General features: G+C 38.3%; 1 protein-coding gene across 1 annotated transcript; it reads left to right on the top strand.

The window, feature by feature from the left end:
• Window positions 1-13,925: 13,925 nt before the first annotated feature.
• LOC122029390 (probable beta-1,4-xylosyltransferase IRX14) lies at window positions 13,926-15,998 on the top strand. The gene is made up of 3 exons (XM_042588359.1): window positions 13,926-14,938; window positions 15,042-15,539; window positions 15,619-15,998. The coding sequence occupies exons 1-3, from the start codon at window positions 14,169-14,171 to the stop codon at window positions 15,659-15,661; spliced, it is 1,311 nt and encodes a 436-aa protein (XP_042444293.1). The 5' UTR covers window positions 13,926-14,168; the 3' UTR covers window positions 15,662-15,998.
• Window positions 15,999-18,115: the final 2,117 nt, after the last annotated feature.

Consider the following 18,115-nt stretch of genomic DNA (forward strand, 5'->3'; position numbering starts at 1 on the left):
ATGTTTACAAAAAAAGAAAGAAATTCTAACAAAAATTGTTGAAGGCGAGGCTCGAACCCGTGACCTCGAGTCGAACCCGACCTAACCTGACGCAGCTGACCAGCTGAGCTACGCGGGTTTTGTTAACCCAATATGGAACGAAATGTATTTAAGCTATGGTTGAAACAGAATTACCTTAGGAAAAATGTTTCAGAAATTTGGCCGAGACGAAGCTCGACCTGGCGACCTCCGCTCGTACAAGTTTCAGCGGGTCGAGCTAGCCAAGTGGGCAGAGGAGTTTTTCTTGAAAAGGAAGGGGAACAAATATAGTTATGTTATAATTGGAACCAAAAATTTAAACCCAGTTATAAGATTAGGTTTTCCCTTTCTCGCGAAAACTCGATATTCCTTTCCCCCTTCTCTCCCGACGGCGCCTTCCCATCTCAGACGAAATCGCAGCAGTGAGCAAGGGTTTCTACGACGCCGGCGAGGGCTTTTCCGGCTAGTCTTCACCCGTGCGAGGTCATACCGATGGAGAAGAACTTGCGGGCACATGAGGAAGCCGAAGATTTTGCAAGACCGGAGCCCTCCGAAAACCCTAAGGCCTTTCCCTTCCTTCTTCTCGGTTGTAAGTGCAAGAACAAGGGGTAAGTACTACTCACCTGTGGTAGGAGTTGCTCCGAATTTTCGGGTTTCATTTCCTTGCTTCCGGATCTTGTTGTGCCGAGTAGAAGAATATGCTAGGGTTTTTCTTCCTTGCTTTGATGAGATTCCTTGTTTCCAAATTTCTGTTGTGAGTACGGTAGGTTTGTGAAGGTTGCTGCCATAATCCGAATTTATCAGATTGGGTGTGGACAGGTTTCAGTTGGGAATTTCGTGTAGCACTTTGATTTAAATAGCTTGCGTAGCATGAAGTATGGTTATTCTTGCTATTAGGCAATATACATGAGATGGTATAGATTTCCTTTTTAGCAGGTAGTTTCGGATTGTGCTGTTAAATTGGCACGAACAGCTCGGTTTTGCGTTGTTGTACAGTTAGTGATTTGGAAGTGCAGTTTCAAAATTTGGTTGTTTGGTTTTTAGATAGCTGTGAGTTATGCCTCCTCCATCATTTAGCCATGACCATTAGTGTTTAAAGCTTGAAACATTGATGTTTTGTGCTTCTGTGCTTGCTGCCGTGGGCTTTGAAGGAAGGAGAAGAAGGGACAGGTTGTGGTCACTGGGATGGATAGTCATGGGTAGCATTTTTGGTCTCTTTTGCTTGTTACCAGGGTGCTGAATGGTGGCAAGAGTAGCCTATATAAGTAGAAGAAGTATTGCAGATTTGGTTTAACTTATGTAGCTTGCATTATCTCGGATTAATGGGGCTGGTAGTTAGCTTTCTTTTGCTCTATTTTACAGCATGTTTAGAAAGTCCAAGTTAGCTTTCTTTTGCTCTATTTTGCAGTATGTTTAGAAAGTTCAAGTTAGCTTTCTTTTGCTCTATTTTACAGCATGTTTAGAAAGTCTGAATTAGCTCTCTTTTGCTCTATTTTATAGCATGATTAGTAAGTTCAAAGTCGCTTTCCTTTGCTTTGTTTAATAACATGCTTAGAGAGTTCAGATCTGCTTCCCTTGTGTATTTTCATATAGCATGTTTGGTTATTTGTAATCCTACACTTGATAGATATATCTACAAGATTCTAATAAACTCTAATAAAGGATTATGAGAAGTGTGAGTAAAGAAAAAGACTAAAGTCTAGTTAAAAAGAGATAACAAGTAAATTAAAGTAAGAGGCTAGTACCCGACTTCCGAGGTTGTCGTTAAACAAATCCAGGTGACCAATTCCGAGGTCTTGGCCCTGGTAAGACCGAGGTCTTTATCCTCATAGGGCTGGAGGCTCGCTACCCCAGTTACTATTAGAGAGCGCGCAAAACAAAGATGGTACTAAGCCTGGGCCCAAAGAAGAAAAGAAAAGAAGAACAAGAAGAAGAAAGTGAAAGAGAAATTAAAAGATTAATTTCTAGTATAAGTAAAGCAAGAAGAAAAGAAGAAGAAGGTAAAAGAGAAATTAAAAGATTAATTTCTGGTATAAAGATATAAGAAAATGAAACAAGTTTTATGCTTAGAATCAATAAAAGTTTAGTTCTTTAATTCTAAGCTTACAGTAGTTGTTTCATTACTTTCCTGTCAGTTAGTGAGCATGTTTAGTATTCAGTTTTATTTCTGTATACCATGGGTACATGCAGCTTTGCTTTTAGCATTTCAGTTTTAGTATTGTTGCATTTTTTTATGCACTTCGATGTTTTTGTGAGATAGATTAGTACTTACTAAGCGTTTTCGCTTATAGATCTTTTGTTTTTTTTCCTCCTACCGCAGATAAAGGAAAAGCTAAGATATGAAGGGAGACGACAGGATGGTGGTGGTGATGAAGGTGTGTGGTGACTGGACTGCAGAGAGATCCAGAAGTAGCTGGCAAAATTGTCAAGACTTTCTTTTAGTTCTCTGTTAATGTTATATTAAATTTGGGATTGTAGTTGAGTTTATTTCCGAATGTCTAGCTTGTCTCTTTTATTATTTGTGGAGTGCGGTAGTCATTGCTATTGCTAGAGTAGTTTCTTTGTTTTTATTGTGATTTTTATTACTGCGTGGTTGTGGAAAATATGTTCCAGCCGTTTGTGGCTGCGTATACTATGTTTGTATTATAGATTTGGTCACCGGTACAGGGGAGATTCTGCCGAAAATTTTCGGTAGGGTTTCCATGTGATATTTAATCATACCGGTTAAGTAGAGTTAGTAGTTAAGTAACGGTCATCCTTAGAGAGTAGTAGTAGTAAGAAGGGTGGTTGTTACACCGAACCTCCTATATAAGGAGGGTCTAGGCTGAAGCTCCGACAACAACTCACAATCAGCTCTTCTGTGCTCCTGCGACGCTGCTAAAGCTCACCGACAAGTTTTTCTTTCTGTCTTATTTTTCATAATTATCGACTTTTTTGTTTACTAATTAATTCCTGTACTTAACTTGCAATATTCTGTTGAATTATTAGTGATTTCCCATCGAAAGCACCCTTGCGTACGGGCCTAGGAGTAGGAGTCACCAAAGTCCCCGAACCAAGCAAAAGGTTCTTGTGTTAGCATTGTTTAGGCCTTCGACTTTTCCGCTGCATACTCTTTCGGAAATTTTTAATCGATATTCACCCCCCCCCTCCCCGCTATCGAACGCTACGAACTAACAAGTGGTATCAGAGCAGGTACCGCTCTGATTTGGTGCAACCACCAATCAGACAGGGGGTGAAACTAATTGTGTTTCTTTTCTTTTTTTTCGGTTTTCATATTTTCAAAATTTTCCAAATTAGTACTATTACCTTTTTGGAAACTTTTTCTTTCGTCCCAATCAATCTGAATTGGTGCAACACCAATTCAATTCTTAAATTACTTCTATCTTATCCCGCACTACTAATCCAAAGACCTAGACTTGGGACGTTCTTTTGTCTATTTTTTTTCTTGTGTACAGGATGTCTCAAAATGAAGGCTTCAGCACAATATGTCCTCCCCTATTCAACGGGGATGACTTTCCATACTAGAAGAAGTAGATGGAGATCTACCTAAAGACGGACTTCGACCAATGGTTCAGCGTCACAAAAGGCTACAATGCACCAGTTGACAACTCCGAAATTCCACTGGATCCGGAACAGTGGACTCTGGACATGAAAAGGAAAACATCAACGGACTACAAGGCACTCAACACGCTACAATGTGGACTGACAAAAGAAGAGCTAATCCGGGTAGGACCGCACCATGCAAAAGAACTTTGGGACAAGTTGATCGAGCTACATGAAGGAACGAGCGATGCCAAGGTAACGAAACGTGATTTGTTATTAAATAAGCTATTTAATATTAAAATGCAGGAAGGAGAATCGGCAAGTCAACTTCACGCGAGGATCAAGGACATCCTCAAAGCACTCCACCCAATAAGACATCAAATGGAGAACCGAGACTTAATAAGGTATGCCTTGAACACTTTTCCACGCAATAACTTGTGGGCATCTATCGTGGATGCCTACAAAATCTCTAAAAATTTATCAAAATTAAAATTAAACGAGCTTTTTGTGAATTAGAATTGCATGATCAAAGTAACACCGGGATCGAGAAAGGAGTAGCTTTGTTTGCAGGTTCCTCCAAGGAGAGATCTAAAAACAAGCCGAAGAATACCTGGTGAACCTAGTAAGGAAAATGTTCACCAGGAGAAAGAAGAGATTCAGCAAGAAGGACCTGCAAAAGATTAACTCTCCAAACGAACCGTGGAATGTGACTTGCTTCGGATACAACAAAAAGGGTCACTATAAGAACGAGTGCCCGAAACTGAAGAGCGACAAGACAAAGGCATCCAAGAAGAAGGCTCTCAAAGCGACTTGGGGTGACTCCTCCTCGGACGAATCGGAGGTCGAAGATCAGAAGCACCAGAGCCACCTCACGCTGATGGCCCTCGAAGAAGAATCGGACGAAGAATCGGAAGACGGGTCCGAACCCAAATCGAGCCACAAGTCCGTACTCGTTTCCGAAGGTCCTGACGAGGTAAATGTTAATTTAAATAAAAAATTCTTTAAAATTATTTCATGCTTGAATAAGAAATTGACAACATTAGAAAATGAAAATAAAACACTCCTTGAGGAAAATCAAAACCTCAAGGAACAAAGCACAACATCAAATCCAACTCAAGATCTAACACTTGAGGAGGAGAATTTATCACTAAAAATAGAAATTAACAAATTAAAAGAAATGTTAGACAAATTTACAACTAGATCTAAGAATTTAGATCTAATATTAAATAATCAAACAGTAATTTACAACAAAACCGGACTTGGTTACAAGTTAAGTTCGAATAAAACATTTTAATCATTAATAACCTAACACAAACAATCAAGTAAAGCTTGGGTTCCGAAAGTGTGCTTAACCACGCAAGTAGGACTTAACCAATACTACATACCCAAAGAAAAATACATTATATAAAATCAAATAAAAAAATAAAATACAAACCTAGACCAACAAACTCAAAATCTAAATATTTTAAGCCACGCCAAGACTTAGAATATCATCAAGTAAATTATAACTACAAAAAGAACAGACATAAACTAAGAACCAACCAGAATAGCTGACACCTCCATAACTAACCTACCCGACAGGGTAACCCAAACTAAGCTACCCAGCAAGGTAATTAGGACTAATTAGAAAGGGACCAAGTTTAACTTGACCTATGGACTAGTGAAGTTTTGGATAATAGTACGTTAGGGAAGCTTAGTCTATGCATGTCTAGGAAGATATGACTTCGACCTGGTACATTTGGCTAAGTGGAACTGACTAAAGCTACCCTTTATGGATCCTAACCAGTTAAACCAAGGTTTTGTATTAAGTTCAGTGTATAGGACTATTTGAAAAACCTCGAATGCATGATTACTCTAATGATGTCCAAGTAACTCACCATAGCCCAAAAGTTTATCCAAAGAATGCTTATTTGTTGAGCCCAAAACTAAACCTGAATTTAACACAAAGTTAAACCAAACCCTAAAACTGAATCTAATTCATCTCATAAAATTATAGGATTCCCTGATTGAAACATAGATCGGGTGAAATGACTAAGGACTCAGTTAAATAAAATTTAATTATTAAATTAATTAAATTAAATCAAATTAAATTAAATTAAATTAAATCAACATAAATTAAATTAAATTAAATTAAAAATCATTTTAAAAATTCTTTTAAAAACTATAAAAATTATTTTTAAAACTTTAAAAATCATTTTAAAAATTCTTTTAAAAACTTTAAAAATCATTTTAAAATTTATTTTAAAAACTTTAAAAATCATTTTTAAAATTCTTTAAAAAAATCTTTTAAAAACTTTAAAAATCATTTTTAAAATTCTTTAAAAAATTCTTTTAAAAACTTTAAAAATCATTTTAAAAATTTTTTTAAAAATTATTTTAAAAACTTTAAAAAAATTTAAAAACTTTAAAAAATCATTTTAAAAATTCTTTTAAAAACTTTAAAAATCATTTTAAAAATTATTTTAAATCTTTAAAAATCATTTTAAAAATTTATTTTAAAAATTCTTTTAAAACATTTAAAAATCATTTTAAAAATTCTTTTAAAAACTTTTAAAATCATTTAAAAAATTATTTTAAAAATTATTTTAAAAAACTTTTAAAATCATTTTAAAAATTCTTTTAAAAACTTTAAAAATCATTTTAAAAATTCTTTTAAAAACTTTAAAAATTCTTTTTTTAAAAAAAAATATTTTAAAAATTCTTTTAAAAACTTTGAAAATTATTTAAAAATTATTTTTATAATTATATTAAAAATTCTTTTAAAAACTTTGACAATTATTTTAAAATTATTTTAAAAATTCTTTAAAAATTCTTTAAAAATTATTTTAAAAATTCTTTTAAAATCTTAAAAATTCTTTTAAAATCTTTAAAAAGATTATTTTAAAAATTATTTTAAAAACCTCAAAAATTACTTTAAAAATCTTTTATCTTTTAAAAACTATTTTTTTAAAAAAAATGTCAAAAACCAAGGGCGGGCGCCCCTAGTATTCCCTTCTGGAGGGCCCGGAAGGGACTCCGGGCACCCCGCCCTGCCTGATCCCGGGCGCCCGGAGCCCCCTATATATAGGGGGGCAAGGGCGCCCTCTCACTTTGCCCCACATCCTCTTCCCTCTTGTTGAGGCTCTTTCCGAGCTTTATCGCGAGAGTGATTAAAATTAAAATTTTATTTCATTCTGCGGTTATTACGCTGCTGCGAATCAACCGAGGTCATCATTTCTAAAAATATTATTCACGATGCCTCGGTATATTTCTTTATCCTTCCTAAGTTTCCTTTAAATATTTCACTGACTCTTTTTACTTAGTATAGTCTTTTTATATAATGTAGAAAACGCTCTAGATCTGGTGCTGGGTCTTCCACTGCTAGTATTGACCCTAGTTTCCCTACTGATGAACTTAGGATTAAGTTTGAGTTGACCATCTATATGTCTATTAGGACTATAAGTACTTAGATAGAGAGTTCTTTTTGCGTTCCTATGTTCCAGTTATAGAGGTCATTAACCACTATAACTTGCGGAACCTTGTTTACTGCACCAGTTCAGTAAACATAAATTTATGTGCTGAATTTTATAATAACTTAGTTAGGGTAGATGATCTTACTTATGTTACTAGGGTAGCTGGTACGAATATTACATTATCTCCTACCACTATTCAGGACTTCTTAGAGTTACGACCATCTACGTGTCCTTTTCAGTGTTACCCTCCTAGGGATCTACCATTTGGTGATCCCTACTCACACATTACTCTGGATACGATTTACTCATATTTTTTCGGAGGGGAGCGAGTACCCACTGTGACTATGTTTAGGTCAATAGGCCTTCGAGTTCACGATTATGCACTCTATAGGGCTTTAGTTTTCTGCATCTTACCACTATCCACTCGCGACATAGTGATGATGCATCCATTTCATTCCTTTCTCCTGTATGCCCTTTACCATAAATTAGACATAGATATTAGTCTACATATCTTTCAGACCATTATCTACTCAGCTGGATTCATCACCAGCGCTCGAGTTGACGGCATATTTCACCCACCTACATATTGACGTCACCTGAGGTAATGTTCAGGCCATGACTGAGTTCGACGTCATAGGACCTAGGAGCTTCTCTTTAGGAGGTGTCCATATAGATGATGATGGTGTCATGTCTTGGCGAAGGGGGGCATAGCACCAGCCAGACCCAGATGCCCAGGAGGAGGCAGAGCATGATGAGTTTATGGTCGCGTTATTCGGCGAGGACGCTCTGGTCCATGTACCACCTCCACCTCTAGGCCGAGCACCTCGTCCTACTCCTCTCACTCTAGGCGATCGGGTTGCCATATCCATGACGATTCTCCGTCAGGAGGTCTCCGACTTGAGACGAGACGTGAGACAAGATATCTTTGATCTTCGACATGATCTATCCAGTTCCCGAGAGGAGGCCCGGACCCGTCACACTGAGCTGATCGAGATGTTCCGTTCCTTGGGATCCGGACCACCCCCCCCCCCCTCCTCATCTCGATAGACCTCCTGATCACTATGTATATTTTATTATGATTATTGTACCTTGACTTTGACATTGACTTATGATATTCTGGGCTACACCTACTTAGGTATATCTCAACTTTGAACATGATTGATTCTGATTTGTTTAATAGACTAGGATACCAATAACTGTTTTTAAAAATACTATGTTCAAAATTCTAGGATAAATTTTTTTTCTAGAATTTTAAATCAATTTTAGCCTTAGATTAGAGTAATCCCTTAGAAAGCATGTACCCCTAGGGCTAGTACTTGAGCATCTCACCAACACCCTAGGACTCTCTTGTTTGTGATTGCCAAATATAGAAAGGGGTGAGATGCATAGGCAAATTGTTTGGACTTAAGATGCTTATGTCAGTGCATCGATATAAGTCTGGGCGTTAAAAACCAAACAGATATTAATCAAATTAAATCATTCAGTTTAGTAAAACACTAACTAATGCTTAGACTTAACTTAACTAACCAAGTGAAAGCTGCTATTCTCTAATAGTTAGTGAGTAGCTAACTGGTTAGACAGATTTTGTAATGTCAGGTTCAGGGGGAGATTAATTATTTTTATACTTATTTTAAAACTAATTTTTGAAAAATACCTCCTTTTAAATCAAACCAAACCTAAGTGTTTTAAAAATTTCTTTAACATTTTTCAAAATTAGGTTTGAAAGTTAAAATCATTTTTGAAAATTAGCTTTATTTTCAAATTTTAAACTTTTTCAATTTCAATTTTGAAAATGACAACTTCTAAACTTAGTTTTTTATTTAAACCCTCCAAACTTAGGTAAAAAGTTGGTTTGAAAATTGGATTCTTCATTTTGAAAATTATGGTATTTTTGGAAATCAGATTCTACTTGGGCTTCGAAACGTATCTTTAGAAATACAAAGTCAAATTTAAAAATACGTTTTACTTCATTTCATTTTACAAACTAAAACTTGATTTTACTGAGTTACGTTTTACAAACTAAAACTTGATTTTACTAAGTTACGTTTTACAAACTAAAACTTGATTTTACTTAATTTTAAAAAATTTGACTTGTAAATTGAACTTAACCCTAATATTTTTTTACTATCTATATAAACTATATTTCCAAATACCAAAACTCTTTTTGAAAAATTAAGTTAAAATTACAATTCTCCTTTTAAAGTTAAACGTAGCTATTTTTTGAAAAAGATAAAAGTTAAAAACTTCAGTCATTTTTCTGTGTTATACTCCCCCAAAGACAATCTGACTTACATTTCTAAATTACTTTTACTTTGCATTTTTCAATTTCAAGTTATTCTATGTTATTCTTTTGATGAATGCCAAAGGGGAAGGGTTAGGTGTTTAAGTTAGTTCAACAAACAGAAACCGAACAAAATTTAAAATCCAACTTAACAACCTTATGCGTGTTTCTTACATGCATATTTACCACTAACTTAATCAGGTTGTCATTGCATCAAAAAGGGGAAGATTGTTGGTGCGGTTAGCACTAACGATCTAACTCAAGTTTTGATGAATGATAAAATAGGTTAAGTTAGTTTCGTTATTATCTAACACTCTGATCGAGTGTGTAGGAGAAGCTCAAACAGGTTGACGGGCTGACCTGATGTCTGGCACGAATTCCAGCTAGGTCGATAGACCGATCGGATAGCTGGCACGAAGTCCAAAAGGGTCGATGGGCTGACCGAACGTCTGGCACGAAGTCCAGCTAGGTCGACGGGCTGACCGGATAGCTGGCACGAAGCCCAGATGGGTCGAAGAGCTGACCGGACGTCAGGCAAGTAAGTCACTGGAGGGGAGTGACTGTGAGGACGCGTTCCCGGAAAGGGAACTTAGGCGCCAATCCGACTTAGAACCATTTCGGAACTCTAAGTCGAGATCTTGACTAGATTCCGGTCTCGGAGAGATGGAATCTAATTAATATTCTATTTAATTTTAAACTGTGTTAATACTCTGTATTGCAGAATACATATCATATGTTGGCCTCCGGACTAATGTTTTCTTGCAAGAAGGAAGTTGTTGGAAAAATGGGGTCCGGGCGCCCGGGATGGTTCCAGGCGCCCGGGAGGGATCCGAGCGCCCGGAGGTGAAAAATTATCCTCAACGTCATTTCGCCGCATGAAGCACCCTGGTTGGTTCGGCTACGTCATAATCAGGGTGCCCTGAAGGTTTCAAGCGCCCCGAACCACCTATATAAGGAGGGTCTAGGCTGAAGCTCCGACAACAACTCACAATCAGCTCTTCTGTGCTCCTGCGATCCTGCGACGCTGCCAAAGCTCACCGACAAGTTCTTCGTTCTGTCTTATTTTTCATAATTGTCGGCTTTTTCGTTTACTAATTAATTCATGTACTTAACTTGTAATATTCTGTCGAATTATTAGTGATTACCCATCGAAAGCACCCTTACGTGTGGCTCTTGAAGTAGGAGTTGCCAAAGGCTCCGAACCAAGTAAAAGGTTCTTGTGTTAGCATTGTTTTGGCCTTCGACTTTTCCGCTGCATACTCTTTCAAAAATTTTTAATCGATATTCACCCCCCCCCCTCTATCGAACGCTACGATCTAACAGATACCAAGTAAATCAAAGATGTTAATGTTTTGTTGTGCTTTGCTTCATGTTATGTTGCAAATCATAATCTAAATAAGCGAAGCAAGCTATTCATCCCCTAACTCTCATGATCCTAACATGGATCAACCTTAATTTGTCAGGACTTCATCGTTGTCTGACATCCGATCAACCTTAACTTGTTAGGACTTCACACCTCATGCAAAATCAGTGTTGGACTTTTGACCATCAAGTGTTGGTGTCTGTTCAATCGTAACCTACTTGGACTTTTTTCTTATCAACTACCTATTAGACTTCTGATCACCAAGTGTTCAGTCAATCGTGATCCATTTAGATTTTTTATCTCATGCCAACTTCATGTTAAACTTTCGACTACCAAGTGTCCGGTTTACCATGCCTCATTTGGACATTTCATATCTTGTCAAGTATCCACTCAACTTTGACCTACTTGACTTTTTCTCAACCAACGAAACATACGGATCGACTGTCGAGTATTCTGTTAATATTAACCTCCTTGATGTCTCACTCGACCAACAATATATTGATCAAACATCGAAACCTCAATCCGAGTCAACTCAAGCTTGGTCATCATTGTCAACCTTGATTAGAGGTCAATTTTATCAACATTCACGCCTCATGTCAACTTCCGTTCGACTTTCGACCGCCAAATGTGCAGTCAACCAAAATCCACTTGGACTTTTTTCTTGTGTCAACTCCATGTTGGACTTCTGATAACCAAGTATCCGGTTAATCATTATCCACTTGGACTTTTTATTTAGTTAAATATCCAATCATTGTTAACTTACTTGACTCTTTTTTAACCAACTAATATATTGATTAACTGTCAAGTATATTGTTGATCTTGACCTACTCAACATCTCAACCAACTAACATATTGATTAAATATCGAAATCTCAATTTAAATTAACTCGAGATTAATTAACTTAGTTAAGGGCTGACTCCCGATGAAGTTAATAGAAAATATCCTCCCACGTCCATGTAGTGGTCTGCTCGATTTTCTTATTTACTTTTATATAGATGTTTGTGAAGTCAATTGTGTGAAACACTCGGGTCCGTATGACTTTTTGTAACAATTAATAGAAAAACTAAAGTAATTTTTCTCAGATCTTGATTTGTACCTTTTAAATTTACATATACCACTGAATCAGCCCTACCATCATGTTCCTTTGTACCAGAGAATATCACAATACTTGCCTAATTCATTTGACCGTGTAAGTATCCACTCTTCTTTACGCCGAACTCAATTAAAGATGAAAAAAATCTAGACAAATTTTACACAATATCGAACTTGATAGGTCCTAAATGCAAAAGCCATAGATTAATCACCCCTTCCATCAATATCAACATTCCATGTAGCCCATCATCCATGACGGACCAAACTTGACCTAATTTTCCACCAATTAGCTAAAGGGACAATACATGGCATGCATGGTTTCAAAGTTTGAACTTTCAAGCTTCAACCTCTCGGTTTATATGGATGGAATTCTCCACACCAATTCCATCAAACACCCAACAATTGACTTTGCAAATAGATCATATATATTATCCTCATCCGAAACTCAATTAAGTCCACGAACGCCAATTAGGCCAACAATTGCATTGTCGAAGTGCACCTCAACTTCTCCTCCTCCTCCTTTCTCTTGCATGCTACCCATCCCCGCCTAACCTCGTAGTCAAGAATTAGGGCTACGGCCTAATTCTAAGAGTTTTGGAAACTCAATACACTACTCGATAAACTTTGCCTTCCTACCGATACAAAATTAGTCATTTTGTAAAGGTCGTCTTTGTGAGGGACAAGTCGTTGTTGATGCCACTCCATCAAAATTAGTCCTTGTGAAGGAACAAGAGAAACGTAGGTGCCACTCCATCCCAAGGCTAAGGCTAAGGATGTGTGATTAAACAAGAACAATCAACTGAAACTTGTTTTCATTGCAAATAATGTACATTGACTTCCTCCAACATTAATTAGGGTATTAATTACATTGACATTATTGATTGATGGTTCATTTAATTAGTACGTGGAGTTCTTTGGAGTACCTATCGATCGAACCTTGCGGGACCCATTCATTAGATTTTTTTTCTTTTAAATTTTTTACTTAGTTTGTTATCACGAGTTAACTAATTAGGTATCAAAGGCTTGATTAATTGTCTCCTAACAATTGTGATCAAATATATAAGACAATATAGCGGTATTAATGGATTGCATCTTGACAGGCCCGTTTGGTCAGTATGGGTGTGCTATGTTTTTTTGGGTATACTGTGCTTAATTAGTTCACCACGGCTTTGAATCCGGCTCAATCTAGAACAGATTTAGACCTGCCATGTGGGTGTGGCTGAGTTAATACTCGCGTGATAGAGTGGTTTCATTGGATGAGAGTTGATTTCGAGGGATTCATTCTCTTGAGAATTAAATATCCTCTTACTTAAGAGAGGGCTCGATACTTAGGACATCTTCTATAGTTAAATTTCTAAATAAAATTTTTTAGTCCCTAATGTGGTACATTAATATCACGTCAAAAGTAAAAAAATTATTATTCTCTCTATAATAAAAAAAATCTTCATATAATTTTTTTTAATGAAGCATACATTATAAATCATATAACTCTTTATATTTTATTATTTAATATAGAGATCCGTACCTGTGTCGCCCAAGGAATAATTTTATTATTTAATAAAAATTCTAATTTACTTTAAAGAACTTTATTGTTTAAAATAATAATAATAATAATAATAGAGAAATTATAAAAGATATCATAATTGTTTATTATTTAGATGAGAGGGGAGATCCGTGAATATTTATAAGAAAAAATTTTAATTAGAGATTAATTTAATACTTAATTTTAAATTAGCTACTATTTTAAAAGATTAAGAAATTCTAATTAAATCATAAATTTTGTCATTTGTGTTTCTATAACGAAGCAGTTGCGCGACAAGTTGACACAGTATGGATCAGACTTACCCAACTGTGTTAAGCACAACTTGACCAGTGATCACGCTAAGTTTGACCTCCCTACTATGTATGACTTAGTCCAGTCTTTGACGGACCATGGCCGGCACGTGCTAGACCGAGCTGTCTACGGGTCGGTTTCAACCGACTCCCTTGTCTACTTTTATTTCCAAAACAAAAGAAAGACATTTCCACCATGGGGCCACCACCAGAAAATAACCAATCGATGATTGCCAGCTCATCTGCCAAGTCACTCATCTGGGCGGACTGGGCCCCTTTCGCTTGCCAAATCTGCGCTAGATTCGCTATATCTACTTCTCCCTCTCTTCCTTCCTTGAAACCAAAGCGTTCATCCACCTTGTCTTTTTCTTTTCTGTTCCTCGCACATGATTCGACAGCACTCCAACCGCACCTGTTGCACTTTTTCTTTCTCTCCCACCAAATCTAAACGCCGATCCCCTTCTTCCTCTCTCTTTCTTCTTACCAATTATTAATCACCAAATTATAATTATTATATATCAGTAATTATTATCATCATAATTTGATCGATCGCCTTCGTCTTCTGCAGTTCCTCTGTTTCTTTGATATGAAGCAGTCGCTGCATCACCAGAATCAGGCCAGTCGCCGCGCCGGCGGCGTAAGTGCGGCCGGCGAGGTCGCGCTGCGCTCCCCGTCCGCCTTATTTTGGATCGTACTCCACGCTGTTTGTTGCCTCGTTAGCCTCGCCCTCGGTTTCCGCTTCTCCCGCGTCGTCTTCTTCCTCTTCTTCTCCTCCTCCTCCACTTCCCTCTTCACTTCCGCCCCGTTGCTCCACACCGTCACCACCACGACAACCACAAATATCACCACTACCACTACCACGACCACGACCACCACGAGGACGTTAGCTTTCTCTTTTCCCCCTCCTCCGCTTCCTCCGGCGGCGGAGAACAGGACTCGTAGCCGGGTCGTTGTGGGGCGCCAGGGGATACGCATCCGGCCGTGGCCGCACCCGGACCCGGCGGAAACGATGCGCGCGCACTCGATCATTGAGCGAGTGCAGCGGGAGCAGCGTCTGCCGTACGGCGCCGCGAAGACCCCGAGGCCACTCATCGTCGTCACGCCGACGTACGTCCGCACCTTTCAGGCGCTACACCTCACCGGCCTCATCCATTCCCTCCTCCTCGTGCCGTATCCTCTGACCTGGATCGTCGTCGAGGCCGCTGCCCCCGCCGCGGAGCCACTCTCCGGTGAAACCACCGCGCTCCTCGCACGCTCCGGTCTCCGCTACCTCCACATCCCCTTTCCCGAGCCAATGCCCGACTGCTGGCCCGACCGCCGCCTCACCGAGGCTCGCATGCGCCTTCGCGCCCTCAGGTTCGACCATTCTTCCCCACAATTTTGTTCTGTCCTAATTTTTTACATCTTTTTGTCGACCAAGACAAAAGTTTGGATCTTGACCGCTGTTTCCTTGAAACAGAATGATAAGAGAAAAAAGAATGGACGGCGTCGTGGTGTTCGCCGACGACAGCAATGTGCACAGCACGGAGCTGTTCGAGGAAGCCCAGAAGGTGAATTGGATTGGCGCTGTCTCCGTCGGAATCCTCGCCGACACCGAGCAACCCTCATCGCCGATCAAGGCGGAAAAAACGAACTCCCCTGTGCCCACCCAAGGCCCCGCATGCAACTCCTCCGGTGACTTTATCGGCTGGCGCACCTTCAACTCCCTCACGTCGCCGGAGCAAATCGAGTGGGCGGGGTTCCTGCTGAATTCGAGACTGGTGTGGAGGGAGGCAAAGGGGAAACCCGAGTGGGCAAGGGACCTCGACGCCGCGAGCAAGGAGGGCGATGAGATGGAGAACCCACTGGCGCTGTTGAAGGACACATCGCCGGTGGAGCCGCTGGGGAACTGCGGGAAGAAGGTCCTGCTATGGTGGCTCCGCGCAGAAGCCGGCACCGGCAGCAAATTCCCACCAGGGTCAGTTTCCCAAACCTCTGTAACTGCTCTTATAACTCCACCATGACGATCGATGGCAACCGTCTACGATTCTTCGCAGGTGGATCATCGAGCCTCCCAGAGGTGCTCGCCAAGATGATTGAATCCAGTAACAATTCCTGCACTCTGGATCACGAAGATCGAAGATCTGCTACTGATGCAGAGGAATTCTGTAAAGGCTCGCTCTATCTTTAGGATTGGAATTGTTCATAAGAAGCTGGAATTTCATAAAATATGTTTCGCAAAATGCTCGAGAATGCCATTGGTTTGTTGAGTTTCCATAGCATGTGATAACGAACATGGGTCAGCTGAGATTTCATTGTTCTTTCTCTGTAGAACATGTAATTCAGAGCTTTTGAGTGAGCCCCGAGGCCTGTTAAAGGCACTGAATGAGATATGTCGGATCTTTTAAGATATCTACTTATTGTGCATGATTTTGCAGGTGCAGGTGCGGAAATTGAGACATATAACGTTGGCATATAAGATCTTGGGTCGAAATTAGATATATCCAAGCATGTCTTTTTCAATGTTTTGCTGCTTGCATTAATAATTAGTAGTCATCCGTAATTTATCTCCTCTGTATTGGCATAGGAATAGGTTGGCAAGGGCTCTAGAATAAGCAAATCGCCTTTTGCCACATAATCTTGCAACGGTGAGTTTTTTTTTTTTTTCATAGTAACCTTACTATCCGAGTAATCATGACAATCCAGTTCTTCAAAAAATTTTCATTGACTATAAAAGTAACAACAACAACAACAATCAAATATTTTCCCACTATGTAGGGTCGGTTGTATGAATCATTTTATGTCATTAAGCTCTATCTCCTATTATATTATCATCTATATTTAAATAAATTTTAACTTGTTTTATTGTTGCTAACTAAGGGGGCGTTTGGTTTAGGGGAATAGAAGTGAGGAATGGGAATAGGAATCATTGATTACCATTGTTAATGCTTGGATTATAGGAATAGGAATGCAAATAAGGGAATGAATCATTGAAATTGGGTAATAACTCATTCTCATGTACCTCCCCTTCCATCAGCCATTACACTATTTTCATCAATCAAAATATTCCTTTATTCCAAAAATACCCTTGACCTAAAACTAAAATTTTCTCCCTTAATATCAAATATCAAAATATATTTATTTATTTTTTCTTTTATATCACTTCTCTCTCCTTGTTCTCTCTCATCATATTTTCTCTCTTATCATTTTATCACAAACTTTCTCTCTCCTATCACACTCTCTTTCCTTTTTTTCTCATTACACTTTTTCTCTCATTATACTTTCTCTCTTCTCAATCTCTTTCATCGCACTCTCTTCCTTCTTTTTTTCTCATCATATTTTCTCTCTCATCATACTTTCTCTCTCCTCAATATCTCCCATTACACTTCCTTTTCTCTTTTTTTCTCATTATAGTTTCGCTCTCATCACACTTTCTCTCTCCTCAATCTCTCTTGTCACACTCCCTCCTTTTTTCCTTAACACACTTTCTCTCTCATCATACTTTCTCTCTCCTCAAATCTCTCCCATCACACTCTGTCACGCCCCAAAGGAGTCCCTGCCAGACAAAAATCCGACAGCATCTCCCCTGTACCGGTGACAATATGAAGCATACATACATACATCACAATATATAAACATAAACAACATATTCATCAGCCCACACGGCTGGAACATACATAAAATAGAAACAGCATAACCATGAAATGTATCAATTATATATATCTATCCATAGACTACAATTACTATACAGATAAACGACATATGTAACAAAAGTGCAAAATGTAAATACAGCGAAATAAGAGTAAAACAAACCAGAAAATCAGCACGTCGAGATCTCTGAGCAACTCTATGAAAGTCCAAAATCAACAGTAATATCAAAAGGATCCCTGTGTCTGCAAAACTGGAGATCAAGGAATGTAGCAAATTAGCCAAATGGCTAAGTGGATACTCAAGAAAGATGTGCATGAATTTAATCTTATTGAAGAAGTCAAGGAAGTAGAATAAATCATCATCTTTTGTTACAACTTTAGGATTATTCTTAAAGTTCTACATTTATACATATATATGTATAATCATCTTCTCATTATCTATAATCAGGTAAAATTTTTAGATTAGAGTTTAGGATCTTCACCTTATCATCACTTGTCATCATTAATAAAATCAATTTTTCAATCTTATTATTTAATCACTCAATTATAAGTTATCATGGTAAGATCAACATGTATATCAATAGTCTGAATCTGATAAATCAACTAAAAAGTGAATCACTGGAGCCAATATCATCAGAGTGAAATATCATATGGATAGGCTAAAAGCCTCCTAAGAGTATAAACTGTCGCATACGTCATCTGACGTACGGGCTATCAGCCCTCACCGGTGGAAGACATAATAAACACTGACCGAGGGCTACATCACGCCAACACGCCTCGGGTGTACGGTCAGATACTCTGGACCGCGACCGCCGCGCTACCACAATAACATGTGGGCGGTCCAGTACTCTAATATAGAGCTCTGGTATAAAGCTAGGCTCATAGTCTTCACTTTTTAATTCTT

This window comes from Zingiber officinale, chromosome 1A (assembly GCF_018446385.1).
Source record: "Zingiber officinale cultivar Zhangliang chromosome 1A, Zo_v1.1, whole genome shotgun sequence".
Lineage (NCBI taxonomy): Eukaryota > Viridiplantae > Streptophyta > Magnoliopsida > Zingiberales > Zingiberaceae > Zingiber > Zingiber officinale.

Excerpts from the sequence above, each read along its gene's own strand:
- LOC122029390 (XM_042588359.1), top strand. The coding sequence starts at position 14,169 with ATGAAGCAGTCGCTGCATCACCAGAATCAGGCCAGTCGCCGCGCCGGC. Across the intron at positions 14,939-15,041 it reads ATGCGCCTTCGCGCCCTCAG|AATGATAAGAGAAAAAAGAA; the intron begins GTTCGACCATTC and ends TCCTTGAAACAG. Across the intron at positions 15,540-15,618 it reads GGCAGCAAATTCCCACCAGG|GTGGATCATCGAGCCTCCCA; the intron begins GTCAGTTTCCCA and ends GATTCTTCGCAG.